The sequence below is a fragment of the Pongo abelii genome, chromosome 6 (genome assembly GCF_028885655.2).
Source record: "Pongo abelii isolate AG06213 chromosome 6, NHGRI_mPonAbe1-v2.0_pri, whole genome shotgun sequence".
Classification (NCBI taxonomy): domain Eukaryota; kingdom Metazoa; phylum Chordata; class Mammalia; order Primates; family Hominidae; genus Pongo; species Pongo abelii.
In genome coordinates this window covers 1,255,001-1,269,395 of record NC_071991.2, presented here as the reverse complement: position 1 = coordinate 1,269,395, position 14,395 = coordinate 1,255,001, and the positions used below count along the sequence as shown (strand labels likewise).

The 14,395-nt window shown below is 58.7% G+C and overlaps 1 protein-coding gene across 1 annotated transcript in view; it reads left to right on the top strand.

The window, feature by feature from the left end:
- The window catches only part of LOC134761708 (uncharacterized), a gene marked incomplete at its 5' end in the record, with an annotated part of 67,736 nt that extends 53,721 nt beyond the window's left edge, over window positions 1-14,015 (top strand). The window contains one exon of the mRNA XM_063725812.1: window positions 13,836-14,015. Within this exon, the coding sequence (XP_063581882.1) occupies window positions 13,836-14,015 (180 nt within the window). The remainder of the gene's footprint in view (window positions 1-13,835) is intronic.
- Between the last annotated feature and the right edge of the window lie 380 nt (window positions 14,016-14,395).

The window sequence follows — 14,395 nt, the reverse complement described above, 5'->3', positions numbered from 1 at the left end:
CGGGGAGGAAGTGAGTTGGGAGTTCACAGGCCAGGGACACAGAAGGTGGCTGGTGGCAATTTAGCTGGGGCGGGCAGGCAAGGTGACCTCCGGCAGAGACCTCGCTGGAGCGCGGGAGCACATTACACGGACACCTGGGGGACTCGTGTTCCAGAAGGAACCACGCAGACTTAGGCAGGATGAGCTGGTGTGCGTGGGGAAGGCGGGAGGCTGGGAGGCTTGGGAGGAGCCCTTCGGGCGCGGTGGAGGTGAAGTGGGGGCAGGGCCGGCCAGGGGCTCTCTGGGATCCGTCCAGCAGCTTCTCGCTCACCTGGAGACTCTCCCTCAGGGTGGACCCAGCTGCTGGCCCCTGGAGCCGAAGCCCTGGAGGTTTGGTGTGTAAACCAGAGCCCCCGGCCCGCCTGCCTCTGATCTGCCAGCAATTTAATGCATCACGTGCCACCGTGCGTCCAGCCATTTTTCATCGCTTGACCTCACTTTTAATTAGAGACTAAATTATTCATGCCGTTTGATGGGAGACCGAGCGCTTGGGAGGTGCCTGGGCCCTGGGCCGGCTCAGCCGGGCTGGAACCAACCCTTCAAGTCAAACATGAGCGGCAGGAGAAAAACAGTCTTCCTACAGGCTGCTGTGCCCTGCACCGACAGTGCCCGCCAGCGAGGCTGGGACTCCCGCCCCCTCTGAGGATGCAGCATGAGATGAAGGAAGCCTGTTGTGCCCTGGAGGGGCTGGGCTGCTCCTCTCCCAGCACCCCTACCTCAGGAGAGAGACACCCGGGCCTGGCCATGGGGCAGGGCTGACTGGCTGGGCACCCCAGCCCCGGTCACTCACCCTCTTCCCCCTGGCCCTTAGCCAGGCTTTGGGGGCCTCGCGGGACAGGGCAGAGGGCAGGAGGCCTCCCAGGAAACCCAGGGCTTTGGCCGAGGACAATGAGGAGAAGCTTGCCTGGTGCCTCCCCGTCCCCTCCTGTCCCCACGACTCTGCACCCCTGAACTGAGGACCGACTTCCACTGTTCTCCAACACGGGGTTAAGGAGTGTCCAGGAGACACTGGGATGTCGCCTGGAGGAGGAGAGGCTGCGGGAACTCTGCCCAGCACCTGCCACACAGCCCTGCCCTCAGAGCAGGCCCCAGGCCGGTGGGCAACTGGAGCTGTGGTCACCAGAATGTGCCCTAGGCCAGGCCAGCCCCGCCCCAGGGCACGGGAGGAGGGGCTTCCCCAAGATAGGGAGATCCCAGGATTGTGCATTCACAGACCCAGAAGTGAAGTCTGGGGTGGCCCCCCTGGGGCCCGTGTCAGCACCCCCATATTATAGACAAGGAAGCCAAAACCTGAGCTTCTGGAACTGCCCTGAGACCCCACGAGGAGGGACCAGGGTGGAGAAGCAGGAACTTAGGCAGGCGCCTCCCACTGCAGCCCCTTCCAGCCCCCAGGTGCCCTCCCACATCCTCCCAGGCACCTTGGGGCCAGCCCCTCCGCCCTGAGGAGGATGCACGCTGCAGAAGCCTCCGGCTGCAGGGCTACACACGCCCGCCTTCGAATCCCTTGTCAGCCCCTGCCCAGCTGTGTGTCCTCGGGCAAGTGTCCACACCTCTCTGAGTTTCTGCTTCCTCTTACGTAAAAACAGGCCCCCTCTATCAGCCTCTCAGAGGTGCCAACAGGCCAGGGGACATGAGGCCGGGAAAGGACTTTTGAACTCAACTCTCAGGCGGCCCTAAGGGTGGGGCTCGCGGTTGCTCCTGGGTGGGACCGGGCAGGGGGCTTACTCTGCAGTTTCCTCGGGTTGCAGGAGGGACGTGCGGGTCCCAGAGGACCAGGCTCTGGGTGCTGGGAGGAGGGGATGACAGAGTGGGGAGAGGAAGGCTCCCCGTGGGCTTTCACCGCCCGCCCCTGCCGCACCACGCTGAGATTTCAGCACACTTGGCCCCCATCTCTGCCCCAGCAGACCAACGCCTTTTTCCCGGGGCATTGAGAAGGTGGTCCGCCCGCGTTCGCACGGTGGCCCCCCGGCAGCCTGCAGGGGAATACATCAATCTGCTGGCGGTGGGTGGGGAGGGCCGCTGGGGACGGAGGCCATGTCCTGCCTCTGGGTGGGGGTTTCCTCCCCCCACAGGAGCGGAATTTGTCCACACTCAGCACCTAGGAAGTTGTCCTTTTCTCTGCAGTATCCGGAAGAAAATAAATTAAATGCAACAAGATTGTTCTAAAGTGCCGTCCCCGTAGCGTCATGGAGCTAAATGACAGATGTTTCGCTCTGAAAAGTGGCTCTAATGCCTGTGCAGTAACTTTGTCTCAAATGATTTCAGCAGACGTCAATAGAGGGGTCTCTCGGTGCAACGTCGCCTGCCACAGATGCAACACAGGAGGTGTGCGGGCGGGGCAGGGCCGTGCCTCTGGGGCCCCCGGTGTCCAGGATGGTGGGTGCTGGGCAGGGAGAGGGGCAGTCATGTCTGGGATGGTGTGAGTGGCATCAGACGCTGGACTGCATGGGGCAGGCAGGGCTGGGGGCGGTCACCTGGGACGGTCACCTGAGGTCACAGAAGGGGTCCAAGCTGGAGAGGGGGAGGCCCAGGCTCCAGATCAGCACAGCAAACCAGGGGTGACCCACAAGAGTCCAGGCTCTCCTCAGACTTCAGCGTCCTTGTCCCAGAGATGGGTGTGTTGGGCCTCACCATGGCACCCTCACGATCCAATCTAACCCGGAGACTCTGCACCTCATCAGCCAACTCAAGGGCTCCCCCGAAACTCTGCGGAAACCCCAAGCCCAATGATATTTATAGGAGTCATTTCAAAACAGCTGTTCAAATACGACACCTTGTTACCCAGGCAGAGGGGGCTGGCACGGGAGAAGACGCGGCAGCCTGGGTTTCTGTTTTCCTTTTTCTTAAATCATGGTCTTATTTTTTTAAATAAAATGATAGCTCGAGTCCTTGACTGTGAAGCTCAATCCAGTCTTTCAATCCAGCACCTAATCCCCTAATGCCCTTTATCAAACGCCTGGTCGTTTAAAGTGTTATTAAATGCCTTTTTTTGGATTATAATTTTTATTCTTCACAATATGATGGCTATATAATCAAATATTCATTGGATAATGATGATTAAAATATTTAATCCCCCAAAAGATGTTTAGAACAATTTAGGCTACCATTGACTTAATTAAGGGAGTTACGAGATTAGTGATGAAATGAAGGGGTAATTTTTTTAGAACTAATTTTGTGTTTCTTGTGGGTCTGAAACCAGGGAAGGAGAGAGTCGAAGGCGGGGAGAGACGGGAGCCAAGGGCCAGGGGCCACCCCACCTTGGGGACCCCCAGGCCCCTGTGAAGATGAGGAGTGGGGGGGCCAGGAAGCTCCTACTTCTGCAGAATGGGGCCTGGGTCCTGCCTAGGCCAAGTGAGCTCACGGAGTCCCGAGATCAGAGCTGATGGCATCCCTGGCCAGGCCACCCCGTCCTCCTCTACGTGACTCATTCAGCTAAAGCCCCTCTGAATGATCAGTGGCCCCCGTTAGCTCTGCGGGACCCTGAGGAAGCCCGCCTCGGCCCATGCCTGCAGGAAGGTCTCTCTAAGATGTCGGAGCCGGTCTTCCCGGCTTGCAAGGCCGGCCGCCTGCTTCTTGTCCCTGCCTCACCTGCTCCTTTCCCTGCCTTGGGGGAGAGGGTGGGAGGCTTGGCTCCACTTGGGTGACCAGACTCTCGCCTGAGTTTGGCTTCGCACATGCCTGTCACCTGCATCTTTCTGAACTAAAGGTGGGCTCGGGACAGATTTCTGCCCACAGGTGACAGGGGGGTGAGCTCTGGGTGACAGCCTAGCCTCCTGGTGAAGGTGCGGATTCGCGCTTGAGCCACCAGCCTCATCCCCATAGCCACCCACACTCAGACAGGAGAACCAAGCCCTAGAAAGACAAAGGGGTCTGCCTGGAGTGACACCGCGCAGGAGAGGCCAGCCTGGCTGCAACAGCTGCGTGGACACGGATCCCAGAGGCCACAGGTGTGGGTCACGTGCCCACAGCCCCACCCGCGCTTCTCTGTGGCCACAGCCCCACCCCCGCCCACGCAGCTGCCCCCTTCCCTCCCACCGCCTCCCAGCCTGAGCCAGGCAGTCCCTTTCAGAGGCCTAAGCCCGCCGCACAGTGAGATAAGTAGACATTTGCCTGAGAATTAAGCACCGCTCGTTGACAGGCTGCAGAAATCCACCAACCCAAGGGCTCTAATACCCACGATGTTCCGGGGCAGGGGAGGGGAAAGGGAAGGGAAAACTGGGACCAAATTCCATAATCCATATTGACATAAATCTGCAGCTAGACGCGGGAACATCCTGCCACCCCACGTGCCAGCCCCCTCCTCAGGGCCAGGGCCATGCCACACCTTTGCCCCTGCCTGCCAGGGGGGCTCTGTGTCACCAAGCAGCCCTGGCCCTCAGTCCCAGCTCAGAGCCTGGGGTTTGAGAGAAGGCCAGGGCCCTCTCCTCGTGCCTAGGGGAGCTGGGGGCGGACAGCCATCCCTGCCAGACAGGGCTGCAAGGGACCCCTCCCACTATCCTGGGCTGCTTGACCTGGGAGAGAGGCTAAAGGTCACCCTGACCTTCGTATTTTAGGGAAACAGTTGCCTCCAAACCTTGGAGAAGCCAAGGGACCAGCTTCCCCAGTGAGGACACCAGAGCCTGGGATGTCAGAACCCCCATCCCAAAGTGGGGGCCCTAGGTCCCAGCACCCAGGTGCCCACTCGAAAAAGGGCCAGTAGCTGGGCACCTCATCTGTGGCAGGCCTGTCCCTTTTTGCAATACGTGTCTTCTTACTTTTCCAGGGCTGCTGTAACAAACACACAGACGGGACAGCTTAAACAGCAGAGATTGACTTCGCATGGTCCTGGGGGCTGGAAGGCCAAGATCCAGGTGTGGGCAGGGCTGGCCTCTCCTGGGGCTCCTCTCCTGGCCTGGCGGACAGCATCTTCTCCCTGAGCCCTCACTGGTTCTTTACTTCACCCGTCTGCATCCTCGTCTCCTTTCTTTATACGGACCCCAGCCCTATTAGATTAGAGCCCACCCCAATGAGCTCGTTTTATCTGAATCATCTCTTTAAAGGCCCCATCCCAAAATACAGGCACATTTCGAGGTCCTGGGGGTGAGGACCCCAACATGGGAATTTAGGGGGACACATTTCAGCCCCTAACGTATGCATCTCCCTCCATCCCCATCACCACCCCACATGAGCCTGCAAGGTTAAGCCGAAGGAACTCAGGCCCCAGCAGCTTCTCCTGCTGGCGGCCCCCTCTGCCACGCTGCTGAGACCCTGGTGACCCCATGACCAGCTGCACCTCCTCAGCATTCAGAGTGGGGCACCTAGCAGCCAGTATGACTCATAATGCAGGTGCCCAAAACTACCTACAAGAAGTCTGGACAGAGTGAAGTGAAGTCAGGGGGGCAGGAAGTCCAACCCTGAATTTCTCCTGCTGCCTCCTGGCTGCTGATGAGATCAAGGAACCCTGGGTGATCTGTAGGAACCCACAGTTGCACCCTGCAGAAATGAAGGGTCCTGCCCAGCAAGCCCCTGCTTCCCAACCACTGCTCCACTCCACGCCCTTCCAGATAGGTACCCAAGGATAGACGAGGGGAGCATTCTGTCAGCTAAAAGACTGCCCTGGCCAGGTACAGTGTGGGTCGTGCCTGTAATCTCAGCACTTTGGGAGGCTGAGGCGGGTGGATCACTTGAGTCCAGGAGTTCGAGACCAGCCTGGCCAACATGGCGAAACCCCATCTCTACTAAAAACACAAAAATTAGCCGGGCGTGGTGGCGGGCACCTGTAATCCCAGCTGCTCGGGAGGCTGAGGCAGGAGAATCACTTGAACCTGGGAGACGGAGGTTGCAGATCTCCGAGACCCATATACCATTGCACTCCAGCCTGGGCAACAAGACCAAGACTCTGTCTCCAAAAAAGACTGTGCCCTGAGCTCCTCTCACCTCTAATCCGCCACCTCCCCGGCTGGGCACTGGGCACAGTGACCCCCACGCCAGCCCAACGAACCACCCTGAAGACCAAATAAGACTTGGCTAAGATATTCTTACGGAACAGCTTTCATAGCTGGAATTTACTGGAATTCACTTTCAGACTCACCACAGATATAGAGGAAAGGGTTTGGTGACGATGACCTGGACGTGCAGAAAAGAAAAAAAGCAAACCAAAACACCTGAGCAGCCCAGCCCTGCCCCCTCGCCCCTGCCACGGAGTTGATGTCACATCAGCAAGGAGCTGCTCTTCAGGGCTCCTGGGTACTCCCCATGGGGCCACGGCCTACCAGAGACGAAGGCAGGAAGGGGGCGAGGCCCCGCTCAGCCAGGCCAGACCCTAAGGCTGCCGCGCTGCCTCCCTCCGTCCCTCCCCCGGGGTTCTGGTTCCAGCCTCACTCCCTGGGAGGCGGGGCTCCACCGCTCCAGCAGATAAACCTGCCAGCGTTCATTGCCGCTGCTGGGCTGTCCAACACGTCTCTGTGGCTGTCTTTGGCCTGTCTGCCCTAAATAGAGCTGTGGGAGGAAGCGGAGGGGGACTGCCCCAGGAAGGGTGGCCTGTCACGGACCCCTCCCTCCAGCCCTTGGCCTGTCCTGGACCCTGCCAGGGTCTGCAGTGTCTCCGTGCCTGGGTGCAGGGGTCCCGGTGGGTGCTTTCCAGTGCCAGCAGCAGCCCTCCCACCCCCACGATCACAGGTCCTCATACCCAGAGAGGGAAGGGACAGGTCCAGGCCAATGGCTGGTGGGGTGGGGTGGGGAGGGAGAGGGCGCGGAGTCACCAGACTCCCCTTTCATTCCCCGCTAAGGAAAAAACTCCAGCACTCCCCGGTGACGAAGCTGCTGTTGACTTTTCAGAGGTTAAAACGAGTCTAAGGGGGCTTGGCACAGGGTCAGGGCCGTGGAGAGCGTGGGAAGGAAGATATAGGAGAAAGTACAATCTGGGACTGGGAGGAACCCGGGGGCGGGGAGATGAAGGAAGAGGGGAGGACAAGAATGAAGAAGGGGACCACTGGGACTGTGCTGAGAGCAACGCCAGGACACCCCACCCCCTCCCAGCCCAAATCCCCCACCACATCTCCACCCACCCCCGCCCACCCGAACAAGTCCAGAAACCCGCATCCCCCGTGGCTTCACCCTCCCACCTCATCAGCAGGTGCCCCCAGCAGTCCCGACTCCACTGCACCATCTCTACCATCCGGGTCTGCGGCCGGGCGCTGCCTTCCCTGCCTCCGCGTGGCTTTCCCGGTAAATAGCCTGCGCCGAGGTGTGTGTGCGAGAGGCTTAGGGGAGGGGAGCAGGATTGGACCCAGGGAGAATTTAAACCGCAGCATTGGTTGCAACTGCAACAGAGGCCCAGCCATCCCACGGAAAGCTCCCTCAGAGCTGGCCCAGCCAGAGGCCCAGGCCGGCCTCGCACCTGCAGGGAGGCGGGCGTTGGATGCGGGTGGCCCAGAGCGGGAGCGCAGTGCTAGGAGAGGCAGCTCCCCTCAGCCCCACAAGCACCCGCCCATAGGGAGATGGAGTGACACCGCGGTATCGCCACGCCCCCCAGCCCCAGCATCCTCCAGCTTCTCATCCTACTCAAAACCCGGCCACCAGTGGAGCCTTTGGAACACACCCTTGTGCTGACCTCCCTGCTAGGCAAGGCTGCCTGCGTGGGGAATGCCCACCCGCTGTGCTCACAGCTGGCGCCGAGGCCTAGACACTATCCTCTCCTTTCCTATTTTCCGGGGGACAACTGCCCGCCCGCCTCCTGCACAGAACACCAGTTCCACGAAGGCGGGGACCCAAACTGCCCCGCCCACACGCACCTCAGCACCGAAATCAGGTCCTGGAAATGGGGAAACTGAGGCAGAGGCGGAGGGCAGAGTGCCCAGGCCCCTCTGGGAAGGTCCCTGGACACCGGTGGGTGGAGCTATCCCGGCTGTTGGGGAAGAATATGTTTTCAATAGTCCCTCCTAAGGGTGGGGGACACGGCCGGGGAGGAGGAAGGTTGCTCCAACCCCAAGCGGCCCAGGGGCGGGCGGAGGAAGGGGAGGGAGAGGCGGCTTTGAAACCCTGCTGGTGCAACCGCAGCTTGATGAGGGCAGTGTTGTAGTTACACTTTTTTAATTAAGTGAATAATTAAAAAGAAGTTGATTATCAATTAGCTAATTAAATAATCCATTTTACTTTCATATTCCCGCTTTTCCCCTATTTTTTTCTTCGTTGTATTTTTCTCTTTTTTTTTTTCCTTTTTTTTTTTTTTTTCTTTTTTGGTTAATCACTGTGGCCGCGGTAATGAGCCGCCTCGGGTTGCCAAGCAACCGGCTCCCAGTTAAACAGGCGCAGCTGCCTCCGTCAGCGCCCTGACGGCTGCGGGGGAGGGGCGGGTCCTCGGAAGCCCCTTCTGCGCGGCGCTCAATGACACCCTTGGCAGACACGCCCGGCGGTGGGGGATCCGGGGTGGTCCACGCCCTCCACGCGCTCCAGGCCCTGAGGGTCCGGGGGGTGCGGCCCGCCTTCCCTTTCCGCCCCTCTGACCCCATCTGAGCTGCCTTGCGCGCATCGGTGCTGCGGGCCTCAGTTTCCCCGCTGCTGGGGCTGGGATCCCGCGGCCGCAAGGACAGGCTGAGAGCTCGGGGCGCTGTGCTGGGGGCGGGAGGGAGGCGGCCCTGAGGCCTGCGCGCCCCGCACACCGGAGCCTGGGAGGGACACACGCCCAACGGGACCCCTGAGCCCCCAGGCTGGGGACCGGGAGGGGCTCCGGGGAGGCTGGTGAGGCCAGGACGGAGCCGCCCCCACCCGTAGCCGTGAAGCGGGAGGTACGCGGCCCCCTGGAGCTGCCCCGACTGCAGCCGAGGGGGCGACCCGTGGTGCCAACTGCCTGACCCTGGTTGGCCGCCGCCGCCTGCGGGTCTCCAGCAGGTCCCACCCCACGCGCCCGCGGGGCCCGCTCCAGAGGCTCCTCCAAGGCCGCTGCAGAGGCGCCGCCAGGCCCCCATTTCTGCGCATCCCTGGCGCTCAGACACAGCTTGGGCCGGGTACCCAGCGACTCCCTTCGGCCTCCACCGCCTCCTGGGGAGGGACTGCGCGCTGCTCCCACGCGGGGCCCGGGGGTCTCCGCAGCCCTGGCCTGGGTGCGTCCGTCGGGCTCCTCGGCTCGGAGCACCCCCCCGGGCCCCGCCGCCCCACCAGCGCCTCTCCGGAGCGCTCACCCCGCCCCCGACTCGTGTTGTTGTTGTGTGGTTTTTTTCTCTAATTCTCCGGAGTTACTCTTTTGTTGCCAATTGTTTCTATGCCCGGAGGCCACGCTGTAAATGAGATGTTACATCTGCACCGAGCTAAGTAAACACTTTATAAATGAATAAATAAGTGAATAAATAACGAAATCGTCATCTCGGGGCGGCCCGGCTGCCAGGGCTCCAGCCGGCCTGCGGGGGTCTGTGTGGTCCGGGGCCCTGCCCTGGGGTCGGGGAGGGGCCGTTTCCCAGCCGTGTCCCCCCCCCCCGGCCCCCCTCTTCCTTCCTGTCCCAAATCATCCTCCCTACTCCGGGCGTTTGGTCCCCAGATGTCGTGTGGGATTCGTGGCTTCCAGCCACCGCTTCTCAAACAAAAACGGGTTGTCACAGCGGCTCTTAACCCTGGGCGAGCCACGGAGCATTTCTTCCTGGGATCGGGATCGGGCCGCGGCTCGAACTGGCATCTGCAGAAGGAAGACCCGGCCCTGTAGGCCGCCGCCGCCCCAGGGCGGGACTGGTGGCCTCTCCACGTCGTGCCCGGACCTGACGCATTGCCTCCAACGGGAAAAAAGCAAAGTAGCGGAGCCTCCGTCTCCCAGCCTGGCCTCTGCCCGCCCTGCCCGGCGCTGGAGGCACCAGGCCGGCCCAATTCCGAGAGGCTGAACTTCGCAATTATCACGGATAACAAGAACAAATGAAAAAGCACTCATTGAGTAACTGATATCAATTATGAAGCCCAGCTTTAGAGTCTGGAATAAATGATAGGGGAATTGGCCTGAGAGAGAAGGAAGCAGGCGTGTTATTATTTACGCCAGATTAAGAAAAGTATCCAATTTGCTGGCCATCTCCCTCCCCGTGGGAATTGGCATCAATTTTATTATTGTTCTTCCGATTTTAATATTCTCTAAATGAATTACTATTGAGCAAGGTAGTTAGTCAATAGTTTAATGCAATTAATTATCTTTAAATCACTTTGTTATATTTCCTTTTTTTGAGAGACAGAGACTCCTAACTCTAAACTCTAGTGAGCAGTAGTTTACGGGAAAGTGGAGAGAGTGGGTATTTGCAGGGCTGGGGCCTGGGGAACCTGGGTAGGGTCAGTGGTGAGGGTTCTCCTTGTCCTGTTCTCAGATCTCCTGATCAGAGCAGGCGTGAACTATGGACACTGTAGGGAGACCTTCCACCGTGGGTTTAGCCAGCTGCAGTCAGGAGGCTGAGAAGGTACTGAAGGCAGCTGGGAACGCTGCTGCCCAGGCACCGCCAGCTGCAGTCTGGGCCTGTTTTGTCTTTAGTTTAAGTGGAAAAATTAAATTCACAGATCATGCCCCTCGGCTGTTTCTTTTCTGGTCCCTCTGGGGCTCTTCCCTGGCCGTGCCTGGGTGAGACAGAAGCTTGCTCCTGGGTGTGGCCCTCTAAATTGCCCAGCGGCCCTTCCTGGCAGCACCCGGTTTCTCCACCTTCATGGATGGAGGAAGCGTGGACGCAGGGAAGGACTTGGAAGAAGGAAGACTGTGTTAGGAGGGGCACTGGGGAGTCTGACAGTATTTCCAAGTTACTCTATGCTAGCTACTTTCTTGTTTGTGGGGACAAGCAGAAGCCTCATCTCTCCCACGTGTACCCCTGTAGACCCCCCCAGACTAAGGTGGATTCCACAGGCCTCCCAGAACCTGAGTTGGGGAGCCCAGGCCCGGGGCTGCAGGACCAGGGTGGAGCCACCAGCTAAGCTTCCAAGAAGGCTGACTGATCTCTCCAGGACTTGGGGACTGGAGGCCCTGGCATATCGGGGAGGCGCTGGAAGGTGCTTCCCTTGGTCCCAGCTGCCTGTTCTCCATAGTCTACTGCTCTGGTTAGAAGCAAGGGGGGACAGCGATCTCAGCTCCAACCGAGGGCCTCCAATTTTCCACAACAACAATAACAACAACAACAATAACAAAAAGTCTTCTGTCTTTTCCCATTGCGTTTCCCAGGCCTGACTGCAGCACTGGAAACAAAGTTGTCCCCCATGAGGTCTGAGGATGGAATATTTGCTAAGAGGGAGGGGAGGATGGGAAGGCAAACTTTTTTTTCCTAGCGGCTCAGAGTAACTGTTCTCCCATACATTAGGACACCAAGGGGGGCCGTGGGGGATGGGCAGGTCCTGCTGGTAGACGGATGATAGATAACAGATAACCTTGTAGACAGTCACTCGCCTAGGCCAGACTTTGAGCCCAGGGTAATAGAGTGCTAATGGCACAAGGGCCAGCGGTTGCAAAGTGCTGTACATGGTGTCTGGTCCCATCTAAGACCCATTCACAGAGTGTGCGGGTGTCTGTGTGAGTGCGGGTGGGTGCAGGGGTGCCAGTGTGTGGCCCAGACACCCACGAGCCTCTCTGGAAAGCCAAGACAATCCCTGAAAATTTTCTTCTTCCTCCCACTGAGCCACCCATCAGCCCCCAAAAGAAATGCTGGAGCTTCTCACCATTCAGCGAAAATTGAATTCCCCCGAAATAGCTCCGAGGACAGGACCTGGTATTTCATAGTGTTTTAAAAGTAATATTCCGTTTGTTGGTGCCGTGAAATAGGGCACCAGGAACACTACAAGAAATAAAAAGAGTAATTTCTCAGTGGAGAAGTTGCCTGTTTCCAATTCAGGCCCCAGATCGCTGGAACCTGGGTCCTGGATGCTTCGCTCTGACGGCAGCGGCTGGGTCCTCACCGGCCGGGAGGCCCGCCCCTCCCAACTCACACATCTGGAATTGGCATCAGGGGCGCTGTGGGCTCCGGAAGTTCTCACACTTCACGACTCATTAAACCGGAGTTTGGATTCCTCGGGAAAGGGGATGAGGGTGCGAGTTACGCTGGGGGGTTGGGTTTGGGATGGCAGCAGTGGGCCCGGAAGGAGGGGTCGGGGACACGATCTCTGGGGAGTCCCCCTCCCCCAGGGCTTGAGAACACTCTCAGAGCCCACTCTATGGTGCAGGCCTGGTAGCGTGTCGGCTGGGGTCGGAGGTGGCCTGACGTGACTTAGAAAGGGAAGAAACACCTTTCGATCCCGGAAAGCCCCTGTGTCCCTCTGGGGGGTGCCCTGGGGGAGTGAGCCCCTCCTGGACCAGTTGAACAGAGCGGGAGACACGGGGGCATCTTATACAATCACTCTGGCTTCACAGACAGACTTTGCTGGGGCCAAGGGAAGGGAGGGGGCCAGTGCCCGCCCCCGCCGCCAGGAGAGGTCCCAGGGGCTGCCAGCCCCACCCTCCCTGGTCGGTCTTTCTGGCGAGGTCTCCCGGGGCGGGGGCCGCCCAACCTCTCTCCTCCACACACTCTCATTTGATGGTTACTGATACTGCCTTAATGTCTGAAGGGGATAATACTTGGGAGCTTAAAATTACAATTGCTTCTACTTAAATTTATTTGATGGCCGGAGCGTTTCTGTTATATATCCTTATATGGGTTTTCAATATCTTAAATGTTTAAAAAGGTTTTATTCTGTACTTACACTGAGTGAAATTAAAAAGAAACAGTAAAATGTTTGAAAATGAAGTGCATTATGTTTAATAAATTTAAAATGAACAAAGACTGCTATATCGCCAGCAATATCATTCCCTGCCCAGAGGCATTAATAAAGACTGGAGGTTTGGAAAAACAATATTTTCTATTAAAATTCTGCGCTGTGTTTCAATATTAAAAGGATATGTGATGAATTTCCAGTGTTACCCAGACGGGGTCAGAGATTAATTTCATTTCTTTCTGGTCAGCATTCTGTCGATAATTAATCAAAAGCAGAGTTTCTTAATGAAACACTTTTCATAAAGTGATAATTAGCAGGAAAGAGGCGGCTCGCAGACAGTCCCCGCGAGCTGTCTAATAACCGGTGAGGCGCGGGGCTGGGTCCTGGGGGCCGGGGCCGGGGGCCGCGGGGACAGGGGCTCCCCAGGGAAGGGGCTGAGCTTGGGGAGTTGGAGCCCTCGCCCGGCCGAGCCCTGAGCTGGGCGGCTCTGCAGACCGGCCCCGGGACTGTATTATCAGGCCGCAGAAGGAATCCGCAGAAGCCGGCGCGAGAGGGCCCGGCCGGGCCAAACCCTCCCCTGCCCAGTAAGGCCGCTGGGACGCTGTGTGATCTTAGGCAAGTCCCTTCCCCTCTCTGGGCCTCTGCGCGCCCTCCTACTGGAGGAATCGCTGCAAGCAGAAACCCTCTGGCCTCCAGCGCGGAGATACTGGCCCTCGTCCTAGCCAGCTGCCCTCCCCGCGGAATCCTGGGGGGACCCACCGGCACCCGTGGCCCCAGGCCGAGCTCTCGCTCACCCCGCGGCTCTGTGTGCCCGGAGGCCAGCGCCACGCGGAGCCCGCGGCCAGTGGCTGGGAAGCCTGGGAGGTCGCGCTCAGGGAGGGGAAGCGAAGAGGGAGATGGAGGAGGAGGCAGGAGGCGTCCGCAGGCTGGGGGGGGATTATTAGTGCATTATAAAATTACTAAAAATAAATGGAAAACAATTAAGGGGTTCAAGAGTAAATAAAGTTAATGGAACAAAATTAGCAGCAATTAGCGGCAGCGCCCGCGCTCGCTCCCCGCAGCCCGAGTGTGGTTTGGAGCCTGGGGCCTCCGGGCTGCGAACAAAGGCCTCCCGCCGGTCCCGTCAGGCGCAGCCTGTGGGGGCCGGGCCCAGCGTCTCGGCCGGGGCGGGCGAGCTGGACCACCGGCCGCCCGCACCCCCCGCAAGCCGGGAGCTCCCTAATCCCGGGCGGAGCGGCAGGTGCCGGCTCCACCGCAGGTCCGGCCTTGCCCGCGCTGCTCGGGAAACGCTGCAAACTTTCCGATAACGCGGAGAGGCGGGGGGTTCTGTGCAGATGAGATTATCGATAGTTATTGAAAGTCCCCAAATAGGATTTACAAAGCAGGCTCCTGCGCCTTTAATAGAATTCTAGATAATCTTTTATCACAACAAGACACCCATATAGAATTATTTAAACAGATTGGACGGCTGCAGCAGCAAATTTCAATTATTCTAATGCTTTAATAAATGTGGTGCGTGTGTATTAAATTCAAGCTTCTTAATCCAAATTTTACGATTTAACTGCACTGATTTTTCATTACTGCAACACCCACAAGCGGCAATGGCCCGCTCCTCTCTCGGGGAGGGTGATCCCAGCTCAGAAAAGCCGAGAGGGGCGCGCGGAGTCGGGCGGCCGAGAGGAAAGGG